This window comes from Pyrus communis, chromosome 12, assembly GCF_963583255.1.
Source record: "Pyrus communis chromosome 12, drPyrComm1.1, whole genome shotgun sequence".
NCBI classification, from domain to species: domain Eukaryota; kingdom Viridiplantae; phylum Streptophyta; class Magnoliopsida; order Rosales; family Rosaceae; genus Pyrus; species Pyrus communis.
This window is the reverse complement of record NC_084814.1, coordinates 1,505,604-1,518,175: the sequence shown is the minus strand read 5'-3', so window position 1 is coordinate 1,518,175 and position 12,572 is coordinate 1,505,604. Positions and strand designations below refer to the sequence as shown.

The 12,572-nt window shown below is 39.5% G+C and overlaps 1 protein-coding gene across 1 annotated transcript; it reads left to right on the top strand.

Annotated features, from left to right (window-relative positions):
* Positions 1-5,522: 5,522 nt before the first annotated feature.
* LOC137709703 (uncharacterized) lies at positions 5,523-7,856 on the top strand. The gene is made up of 4 exons (XM_068448684.1): positions 5,523-5,943; positions 6,333-6,428; positions 6,539-6,574; positions 7,301-7,856. The coding sequence occupies exons 1-4, from the start codon at positions 5,575-5,577 to the stop codon at positions 7,385-7,387; spliced, it is 588 nt and encodes a 195-aa protein (XP_068304785.1). The 5' UTR covers positions 5,523-5,574; the 3' UTR covers positions 7,388-7,856.
* The last annotated feature ends 4,716 nt before the right edge of the window (positions 7,857-12,572 follow it).

Here is a 12,572-nt window from a genome sequence, read left to right as displayed (position 1 = left end):
CGTTGGTGTTGAAGTGATGACTGCTCGCTACCCTATACAATTGCATTGCCTCGAACACAGAGATCCGGAGAGGACATTTGCAGAAACTTTGAAATGTAGGATGCATGTTGTGACTTGTGGGAGGGATGTAAATTGCATGTCCCTCCTTGGAGGTGGCATACAAAAATAAGAAATTTCACCAGGTCCTAGTCTCCTATAACTTCTGCGTTCTAGTTTTATAATTCCATCATTTCAAATTTCATGTTTTAATGCATCATTTGATTAAAAGATCTTGAAATTACATTGAATTCAGAATTGCCAAAGAGATTAAAAACTTGAATTTTTAATCTTTCATGCAATTGAAACGTTCCGAGGTTCCTTGAATTTGCAACACTTTTTTTTTTAACAAAGCGTTATTCCTAATGTACGAGAAATTCGAACTCAGGTGTAAGGAACGGACAAATGGAGTTCCCTCCAAATCTGCACAAAACACATCGTTATGGTGTTTCAAGTACCTTAACCGTTATTAAAACGATATACCAAACACAACATTAGCCGTGTTAGACAAATAAGGAATATGGTTGGAGTCCTTGTGTAATTGTATACAATATTATTATTGGAAGAATAAGCCGTCCTACAGCCGTCAAGCCGTCCTACAGCCGTCCTACCTACACACTAGCCGTCCTACAGTCGTCAAGCCGTCCTACAGCCGTCCTACCTTGTCCTACCTACACACTAGGACGGCTACCTTGTCCTCTACAGCCGTCCTACCTTGTCCTACCTATACACTAGGACGGCTACCTTGTCATACCTACACATTTGTATCATGTATATATATCCTTGTAATCTTGTAGAGAAACATAATGAAAAAATAAGCATTTTCTTCCATTTGCATTCTCTTCCATTTTTCCACATTCACGTATCAATAACAAATATATTTTTTAGCCTACATACCTTTTTCTACATGGTATACAGAGCAGGTTTATAACCCTAGCCCTAATTTTTTTTCGGCAGCTTTTTCTGCCGTTCCCATGGCTGTTTGTGGCCCGTCCCGTCCCTCCTCTGCTCGTCCTCCCCTCCACTGCACCTACTGCAATTTTGATTATCATACCCGAGACACCTGCCATAAACTTCATGGCTATCCCGTTGGCCATCCCCTCCATGGCCAACTGTGGCGACCACCGCGCCGTGCCACTGCTTCCAGTTCTTCCCGCAGCCATGCACCTTCCAGTCCTCCCCGGCAGCCACGGTTTTCTGCTTCCCGGCCCCATAATTTCACCCAGGCCCATCACGTGCAAGGCACCCAGGCCCCCGCCTCCTCTTTTACTCCAGCGACCCACCAAGTGCACGGGGCCCAGCCCACTTTGCATGACTTGCAGCTTGCCATGCCTGACCTCTCTGCCGAGCAGCACTCCCGTGTTCTAGCTGCTCTACGTGACACCACCACCCCTCCTCAGGCCAATGCCGTGCTCACTACTGATTTTGCCCAAGGTTTGTTACCTGTCACCTCTCGTCATGGTCAATGGATTCTTGACAGTGGTGCTACGGATCATATTACTTCTTCCGCTTCATGTTTGGTTAATCGCTCTCCTTCACATTTGCCGCCTGTTTCTTTGCCTAGTGGTGCTTCCGCTCCCATTACTTTTACCGGCACTCTTCCTTTAAATTCATCAGTTACTTTGAAGGATGTTTTATGTGTCCCTAATTTCCAAGTGGACCTTTTATCGGTTGGTAAACTTACAGATGGATTATCGTGTTCCATAACCTTCTTTCCTTCTTGGTGTGTTTTGCAGGACTTGGTTTCGAAGGCGATGATTGGTGTGGGTAAGCGACGTGGCGATCTGTATTACCTTGTGGCCCTTACCTCTTCTCTCCCCACCCGTCAACCTCTCTGCAACATCATTACCATCCCCTCCTCCCTCTGGCATAGGCGTCTTGGTCACCCCTCCTCCACTCGTTTGCAAGCTTTAGCATCTAGCTCTCTTAATTGCACTTTTGATTCTAGTCATATTTGTGATGTTTGTCCGTTGGCAAAACAAACTCGTCAACCTTTTCTTTTGAGTTCAATTTCATCCACTTTCCCTTTTGCTTTAATTCATTGTGATATTTGGAGCCCGAATCGTCAATCCTCTTCTCTTTCTGGTGCTCATTATTTCTTAACCATTGTGGATGATTTTTCTCACTTTACGTGGGTCTTCCTCATGAAACATAAATCCGACACTCAACAATTAATTAAGGATTTTTTTGCTTATGTCACTACCCAATTCCGCACTACCATCCAATGCATTCATACTGACAATGGTGGTGAATTTTTATCTCTTCGTAGTTTTTTCTCTGATCATGGGGTGCTTTTACAAACTTCTTGTGTTTATACCCCCCAACAAAATGGCGTTGTTGAAAGAAAACATCGTCATCTTCTTGAAACCGCTCGCGCCCTTCGTTTTCAATCCCATCTTCCTATCAAGTTTTGGGGGGAATGTGTTCTTACCGCTACTTATCTCATCAATCGTCTCCCTACCCGTCTTCTCCATCATAAATCCCCATTTGAGGTTCTCTTTTCGAAAACCCCATCTTATGACCACTTCCGCGTCTTTGGTTGTCTGGCATATGCCACCTCTGTCACTCCCACCACCAAATTTTCCCCTCGGGCTCATCGTTGCATTTTTCTCGGTTATCCTCATGGACAAAAGGCCTATACCCTTTACGATCTCGACAATCACCGCATTTTCACTAGTCGAGACGTCATCTTTCACGAAACTACTTTCCCTTATGCCGTTTCTCACCCTCCTATCCCATCCTCTTCGCCTACCCTACCCATCCCACCCCCTCTGGACTTTACATATAACCCACCCCTTCCTGCCCCGACGCCTCACCCTCCTCCACCTTCCTCCCCTTCCACGCCTCCCACAGATTCCCTTGCTGCCCCATTACCCGTTCTTCCCCATGCCCCTGCCCTCTCGGTATCCCCTCCTTCCCCCCCCCCCCCCCCGGCTACTTCCTTACCTTTCACCCTTTTACCCACGGACATCCCTACCCCCCCCACTACCTACCAATCCTCCCCTTCCCCGCACCTCTTCCCGTGCCCATAAACCTCCATCCTATTTAAAAGACTACGTTTGCTCGCAGGTGATTCTGCCATCCCACCCATCTTCGACTTCGCAACCCGGTTCTACACAAGGTACGCGATATCCACTTTGTAATTTTCTCTCTTATCACCGTTACTCTCCCAGGCATTTTTCTTACATTAACTCTGTCAGTCGGACTGTGGAGCCTTCCTCCTTTGCCGAGGCTGCCACTGACCCCAATTGGCAACGTGCTATGACTGAGGAGCTTCAAGCTTTACATGCTAATGATACTTGGACTTTAACTTCCTTGCCCCCTGGCAAAATTCCCATTGGTTGTAAGTGGGTGTACAAACTCAAGCACAATTCCGATGGCTCTATTGACCGCTACAAAGCTCGTTTTGTTGCTAAAGGCTTCACTCAGGCTGAAGGTATTGATTATCATGACACTTTTTCTCCTACTGCTAAGATGATTACGGTGCGTTGTCTTCTTGCTCTTGCTGCTAGTCAGTCTTGGTCTCTTCATCAGCTTGATGTTAATAATGCTTTCTTACATGGTGACTTACATGAAGAAATCTATATGTCTCCTCCTCCTGGTCTTCGGCGACAGGGGGAGAATCTTGTGTGTCGCCTTCACAAGTCACTTTATGGTCTTAAGCAGGCTTCTCGCCAATGGTTTGCCAAATTCACTAGTGCCATCATTTCTGCCGGTTTTCAACAATCCAAAGCTGACTATTCATTGTTCACTAAAAAGTCTGGTATTTCTTTCACAGCTTTGCTCATTTATGTGGATGATATTGTGATTACAGGCAATGATGCTAGTGCCATTAATTCTCTGAAGTCTTTTCTCCGTGATCATTTTCGAATAAAAGACCTTGGTGATTTAAAATATTTTTTGGGTATTGAGGTTTCTCGTTCCAAACAAGGGATTTATATTTCTCAACGCAAGTATGCATTAGAGATTCTCAAGGACTATGGTTTTTTGGGAGCACGACCCATTGCTTTTCCTATGGATGACACAAAATTATCTGATAAAGGAGAACTTCTCAAGGATCCTGAAAAGTATCGACGATTAGTAGGTCGGTTAATATATCTCACTATCACTCGGTCGGATATCACCTATTCTGTGCATGTTCTAAGCCGTTTTATGCACGAGCCAAGGATATCTCATATGGATGCTGCGCTTCGTATTGTTCGTTATTTGAAGGCTACTCCAGGTCAAGGTTTATTATTTCGTTCTGACAACCAGACCAAGTTAACTGCATTTTGTGATTCTGATTGGGCAGGTTGCCCTATCACTCGCCGTTCGACTACTGGGTATTGTGTATTCTTGGGCGGTTCTTTGATTTCTTGGCGGACGAAACGACAGAAAACCGTTTCCCTCTCTTCAGCAGAGGCGGAATATAGGGCCATGGCAGGTACTTGTTGCGAGATAGTTTGGCTTCGTTTTTTGTTGAAGGATTTGAACATTCCTTTGGATGGTCCTTCCATTTTATTTTGTGATAATCAAGCAGCGTTACATATGGCTGCCAATCCTGTTTTTCATGAACGAACTCGTCACATTGAGATGGATTGTCACTTTATACGAGATAAGATTGTAGATGGCACAATAGAGACCAAGCATGTGGGTACGGCACAACAGTTGGCAGACTTGTTTACCAAACCTCTTGGGAAAGAAAAGTTTTCGGGTATGTTACGCAAGTTGGGAGTTCTTGACATCCACTCTCCAACTTGAGGGGGAGTGTTAGACAAATAAGGAATATGGTTGGAGTCCTTGTGTAATTGTATATAATATTATTATTGGAAGAATAAGCCGTCCTACAGCCGTCCTACCTTGTCCTACCTACACACTAGTCGTCCTACAGCCGTCAAGCCGTCCTACAGCCGTCCTACCTTGTCCTACCTACACACTAGGACGGCTACCTTGTCCTCTACAGCCGTCCTACCTTGTCCTACCTACACACTAGGACGGCTACCTTGTCCTACCTACACATTTGTATCATGTATATATATCCTTGTAATCTTGTAGAGAAACATAATGAAAAAATAAGCATTCTCTTCCATTTGCATTCTCTTCCATAAGCATTCTCTTCCATTTGCATTCTCTTCCATTTTTCCACATTCACGTATCAATAACAAATATATTTTTTAGCCTACATACCTTTTTCTACAAGCCGTGATGCACCGAAATAATAATGAAGATTGTTGAATATATAATATCTGTTTCGTTAAATCTCATCCGTACATTTTACTTTGCATCAAATGTAACGTTTTAGTGTAGATTTCGCAACTTCACTACTTTTTAGTTAGAAAAATAATATCCAATAAAAGAAAATGATAAAATTCGTTGAAGGTCGATACAATTATTATTTTTTATTTCTGTATTTTGTTAGCCCAAAATGTGCATATAAAATCCCGTACATATAAATGACCTGTCAAGGCGCCAACTCCATTTTCTTAGAAATTTTGAAATTTTCAAAACACAGAGCTGAGAAAGGAAAAACTGAAAGAAGACGAGTAAGCGACCGGAGAGATGAAGAAAAGCGGCGGAAGCGGAAGCGGAAGTCGAACCCGGAGATGCTTAACTGCGAACTTTCTGGAAACGCGGTTACAATTTCCAGTGGCTTCTTCCCCTGCAAACCAACCGTCACCGAAATCACCAATTTTCAATACCAGCAGCAGGCGCAAGAGGGCTGTCGACGCTGCCGGAGGAGGAGCCTCAGCCTCTGTTGCGGCGGCGCTCATGGAATCCCCCAAAAGTAACGCTTTAGCTTCGATTCCTGATCTCAAGCACCTCGCCTCCTCTCGTCTCCGCGATCTCAAGCTCCACGTCGACAGATCCCACTGTGAGATCCTCAAGGATTTTGATTCCTCTCAATCTCGCTTCCACAAGCGATTCAAGGTCTCTCTCTCTCATATTGATTCTCTGTTGTCGTACTTTTGCATTATTTAGTCTCGGAGTTGGTGGATTAGTGTCTGTTTGGTTGCTGAGAAAATACCTGAGAGAGCAGAAATTTGAATTTTCGCCAAATAATGACATTATGTTGATTTAATCTCACTTTCATATCATTGTTAAACCTCATTACTGTTATAAGGTCTGCTAAAGCAAAATAAATTTAAATCTAATTAATTCTTATTTATAATTAAAACTTTATGTCTATTTAATATAAGGTTTTGTCTGCTGTATGATGAACTAGTACTCAGTGGTAGTATAGTTAGGGAAGAGGAGCATTGGAATTCAGTCTAGGGCACGATTTTTTCGCCTAATTATATGTCTCTTTGTACCGTCAGATCCAGAGCCAGGCATGCCAACAAGTGTTGGATGAAGCAGATAAGGAATACAAGAAGATGACCCAAAGGATTACTGAAAGTCGGGAAGCAATGGCGGTATATTAATCTAGTCTTTCTTTGTTTCGTTTACTTACTTCTGATTGTATGTTTGTAGTGCTTATTCATCAAGTGCATCCTACTGCTTTTTTTTCGGGCTTCGTATGCAGAGTTCATGGCAGATGCACAGACCACTGCTTCTCGGGGTATGTCTTCAGTTTAAAACCTCTTTGACATGCTTAAAATATGTGGATTTTTGGTTAGTTATGTCTTGGTAATAATGTCGTACTGATGGAGTCTGGATTCAATCATCTCTACTAACCAACACTCTATGTTACATTATCATCAAAGCATTTGAGAGACGTCATTCATTTTGAGGCTTTGACGAGTGATTATTGTTTCCATATGTGGAAATCGTTTTTAATCTCATGTTCGAAGTGATACAGGTTGGATAACATTTCTATATCTGTTAAGTTTCACATTGCCATTAAAACTATTGGTGCGATAATGGCTAACTATTTAGTGTGCGAACTTAGGTTCTTCAGTTTGTCATCTGTTTTGTTTTCTGTTTAGTGTCTGTTTTTTCGTTCTCTTTGCTGCTCCCTTTTAATTAGTTCTCGGCCCTACAGTGGAGCTTGTTCAGGTGGGGTTTTAGGCTCTGGCCCTTTTGAGTTTTCTTGATTGCCTAGTTGCCCTTGTTCTAAGAAGCGAATCATTGATCAAAAACAAGACATTGTATAACTGCGGAGAAGAGAAAGAAGATTGAACAAACAAGAAAAGAGAGAAATAATAAATTGCCTCCTATGAGTCATTAATAAAACTTATAAGTGCTTGGTAACAAACTAACAATCTAACTTGAGCCAACAATGTATAAACTACTGTTATTCATTCTGAGTACTTTTTCTTTTGGGTTGTATTTCATACTTTTTCAGCTTGCAAAACATCAATCGCTGAGCTTTCAGTCCTTTGAGAAACAAATCGATGCTCTTTGCAGCCGTTATGGCATTTCAACAAATTAGCAATCAATTGTCCTTGCAAATCGGCCTCCTCGTGCCCTAGCACGCTGATCCCCTCAGCCCGAGCCGACCCAAGCCCTTTGCCCAGGCCAGCCGACCTTCTTGCCGCACCACCAGCAGCCCCGTGGCATCCCTGCCACGCCACTCACACCTCTTAGCTCCTGCCGAGCCAATTTTTCAAGTCCCAAGACTCCCAAAAACATTCAAGAAGAAAATTCAAATTTTTCTTACCTTGGTGCGGCATGGAGAAGAACAACGAGAGACGACTCTTTACAAGAGCAAGAGAAGAAGAAAGCTAGGGGAGGGGGAAGCAAAATTTCCTTTTGCTTCTTTTCCTTGTTGGAATAATAATTGTTTTTCAAATTTATTTAATCCACTGCTTAAGGCAGAATGGAATAGGTATTTGGGGCAATTGGTTTTCTTTTCCTAAAAGAAGTCTATCTTCAAAACAAGAAAGGAGATTAGGTTCAAATTGGGAAACAACTTTACAAGCCCAAGTAGTTTGAGATTTCTACACCTACTATCATTTTCTTGCTTGCAGCCTAGTAGGTGTAGGGGTATTTGTAGAGATTAAAATAATCCCAAAAATTCTAGAGACGACATATGAATTTTTTTCTCTTGAAAGTCAAGATTGCCCTCAATAAATGGGCAGGCTTCTCAGATGCTCCCACGCGTAGCTCACACTATTGAATGTCTCTGCAGCTGAATACGATTGTGCACATCTCATCTGACCTTGGCAAGGAATTAAAGATAAGGATTAATTACCTAAATCCTATCTTTAATACATTCCTAATTGAAGATTGACTCCAATCAATTAAGTAATTCCAATTTAAATAAATTAGAGATAATTAATCTATTGTCTCAAGATATTATTTTCTATTTAATGTCTTGGGAATATTATGAGAATATTTCTCCATAAACACCTTGGCTAATAGGATGCCATCATGTGTAGGGTAAGACCCTAACACTATAGTCGGCCTTATCCCTATAAATACCTCATATTTTACCAAATTTTCAGAGCTTTTGCTACCCTAAAAAAAACATAAACACTTTATTCTCCTCAGAGAAACTGACTTAGGCATCGGAGATCCATTGACCTAACACCCCCCGCCCCCCACCTCGTGGGCGCGTGAGGCTTAGGTCTTTGATCAAATGTGTTGATTGTTTTGCAGATGCATTTTTGTCAAGACTAAAGACGGCGGAAATTTGCTTTCATATAGAAAACGAGAATCACATCATTGTACATCTTGAAGATTATAATATCAGTTTAATTGCCTAGTTTTAAGAAATAAAATCAATTTGATTTTATTCTAGTACATAATTCCAGTTTCCTTTATTCTAGGTTGTTGGTTTCATAGGAAATCAAGCCTATCATTCATCTTTGCTTGGTTATAAGATTTGAGCATAAAAGGTTTAAAGCAAAGTTCTTGAGTTCTAGGTTAGAAGAGTGATCTTAGTGAAACACGTCATACCTTTCATATTATTCATCATATTCATTTGTGTGAAGAAGTTGTGTCCATCTATGTGACGAAGTTGAGTGCAATCTCTTTAGTTGTGAGGAGAACCTGCTGAGTGCGTCGTGTTCATCCAAAAGAGAGCAAAAGAAAGATTGTGTGCTACAAGATTAAATGTACAAGAGAAAACTTCAAGTGTAGTAGATGTTTGTCTTGTTGAGTCTTGTAAAAGTACTTATTTCATAATGGTTTTTTAATCGGTTGTGTGCCCATGAATTATATCGCGAGTCTTTTGTTCCTTTTTTTCTATTTCATTTTGTTCTTCACAGTTACGTAGTATAATTGAAATCGTACTCGTATCCTCGTATGGAATTTAGTTGAGATTATTTATCTATTGGGTTTGGGTTCCTTGACCCAGCTACGCTTTCAAAGTAGATGCTATATCACTAAAATTCAACAACACCTTTGTAATTGCTATAACAAGATATCCTCTGATTATCTAAAAAAACAAAACATGTCAAGAGGAATCGTCACTTTATTTGAGATCCTTTATATGTCAGATAATGTTATTGAATTACTGTATTACAAATATGAGGATCAAACTATTGATATTCTATATATACTAAAGCTAGCGGATGGGTACTGTCCAAAAACTAATGTGTTTATCCACGGGGTAAAACAATTGGTGATTGTTTTGTTTATTATATATATAATTGTATTTCTCATGAACTCTCTCACTGGCTGTTGCAACTTCTCTCTCTCTGAAAGTGGGTTTTCTTTTCTATGCATGTTATTATTTTATTTCTCTCTCACTGTTTCTTATATCTACCTGTCCATTATCCGTGCTTCTTCCTCCTATCACTCTCAAGTCCAGTATTTAAAGCCTTTTCTGGTTGCTTTTGGTTTACATTATGCCACGTGTTGATCATCCGTGGTTCTCCCTTTTTCTTGTTGCTTCTGGTTGCTTTTGGTTTAGAACACCCATACCAAAAACACTAGATTCACTCATAGTAATAGTCCTTATCTTTTATGTTTAGCATAAAATAGATAATGATGCATGATTATGGATTACAAATTATTTTTTATTTATTCAAATTTAGTTTTTACTCTTTCATCCTACATATGACTCCATTTTCCATCTATGTCAAATAATTATTACATATTATTTATTAACTGCTATAAAACGTTTTTTTTTAACACTTTGTTTTACAATTTTAGGAACCGAAAAAAAAAAAATGCTAACTCAGCAACGAACTTACAAGGTTGACAAATACGTTTTCAAGCAATGACGACACAAACATTCAAAGGGATGTAAAATTAATTATTACTTTATTAATTTTGTTTTATTGACATTTTACATTTAATTTCAATTTTTACTAAGCTTTCTCTTTAGGTGAATTAGATATTACTCGTATATATATACACACACACACACAAACTATCTTCTTTTCACATGATCTAAATACATGACAAAATTACCTGCTTGCATATTGAAAGGTTAGATTGAATATCCAAAAGTACAAAAGTAGACATTTCCACCAGAGATATACCCTCTCCATATATTTTAATCTGATATGTTCTTTCACATATTTAGAAAAATATGGACAAAGCTTATCTTTAGTGGAACGATGCCTTTTTATACTTTTGAACGTTGGCCTTAAACCTTTCACTAGACAACCAAATAATTAGCCATGTATTCACACTAAGTTAGCAGAAGAAAATATGTGTATAAATTGCTAATAGTTAATTCCTCTGAAGAGAAAAGATGGAAATGATGATTCTTACTTTAGATAATCAAAACTGAGTTTATCAATTTACATAAATCTGATCTGTCTTAGAATGGCATTTAATTTTGTTTTAAAAATTATATTAATGGCAAATAAACTCTTATTTAACGATAGCATGATTTGCAAGACTTTTGAAACTCTTATATAACGCTGTCACTAGATATATTTTATTGCATGACACACCAATTTCCATCTTTGTTGTACTAAATTGCAAAAAACATATCTTTTCTTATATTGGTCAAACTAAGACAAATTTGGCTTTCAATGTGCCGAATGTAGTAACCTGTAACACCTCACTTCGCCGAGATGGCTAATGAGATGACATCTGCCAGTAACGATTCGAAAATCCTTCTCGACTGAGACTTGGATAGATAACCAGTCGGCCTCGACGCAGTGCTGTTTATCCAAACTGAAGGTGCTCCGGGAACGGCTGATTCTACGACAACAGTGCTGTTTATCCAAATTAAAGATGTCACCGGTTGCCTTCACAGTGATGTTTATCCAAAGTAAAGGTGTGTTGGCGGAAAAAGAAAATAAAAAATCTCAAGATGTTTGAGAGGTTTGCGCAGGGCAATATGTGTGTTAAATTGGAGAGGACTTGTTCGTTGCACATCGCTTCGTATTTATAGCGATGAAAAATCTGATGAGCATGAGCATATAACACGGCTTTTCTTGATGGCCGCATATTTTTACGCTGACCCAATGAATGACCAGGTGATAATGCACAAGTCATGCTTCCTACTTCAACCAGGAGACTCCCCTTCTCCATTTTATTATCCAAATGCACTCATGCAATCCGTTGCAAACCGCCAAGTGTAATCACTATCTCACCACTATCTCACCACTATCTCACCAAGCCACGTGCATGATAACATTTAATCATCATCATTATCACCAAACTTGAATTGGATAATAACAATTTCAAGAAATCCAATCCCATCCTGCATGCTTCAATATTTGATGTCGTGCCTTAAAGCATATCCCCATTTATCTTGTCCAAGAAAATATCAAGATAATTAAAAAATAATTATTATGATGAAAAATCATAATATTATCCTTTATCAATAACAAAATTATCTTCTTGATATCTAACAGTGTGGAGTTATGCTCACTCAACAACCTTGATTACTCGGGCCGACGGTATAATTTTGGGTCCAAACAGCATGACACACCAATTTCCATCTTTGTTGTACTAAATTGCAACAAACATATCTTTTCTGATATTGGTCAAACTAAGACAATGAATATATGTTATCCAAATTCTCAATCTAGGTATGTATCCAATTTCACTTACTCCTTATTTCTCAATGCATTTGTTTGAATGAATTAATATAACGTTAGTCAAAACTCAAAAACTTAGAAATTATGCTGAATCTATTTTTATTAATTTTTTTAGTTGTTATTACCTACGAACTTTCTTATCTTGCAGCAACGTGTGGGCACCACTTCCTAGTATTTACTAAAGGTACGCTAAAAGAGAGTTTTGTATACCTCAGGGATTTGCTGGTGTCAAAACTAGAAACAATTTAAAGGAGAGTGTTGATGCCTGGACTGATTTCTAGCTTCCAATTTTTTGTATTAAACAAAAGTAATGGCTTAGTTTTTTCTGAATTTGTAACGGCCAAATATGTTGACTTAGTCCAAAATTGCAAGTGTAGGGCTGAGATAGGTTTGCTTTGGTGTGAGGTTTAGAGTTGCTTAGAACAACTGGGGTCTTAAAGGCTTTCGTTAGCTAGCTAATTTAAATGAGATGTAAGGTGGTATTGTGACCAAAACCCTAAATCATTGGAGTATATAAGTGACGTTTGAGCTGCAATGTTCTGCCCTAAGCCGTCACTTTTCTCTGAAATCCTCTTATGTTTGTTTCTATTTTCTTAAATAAAATACAACTAGATTGAATCATGTATTTGAACATGCCGAACACAAAATTTGACAAGAAGTTCAATG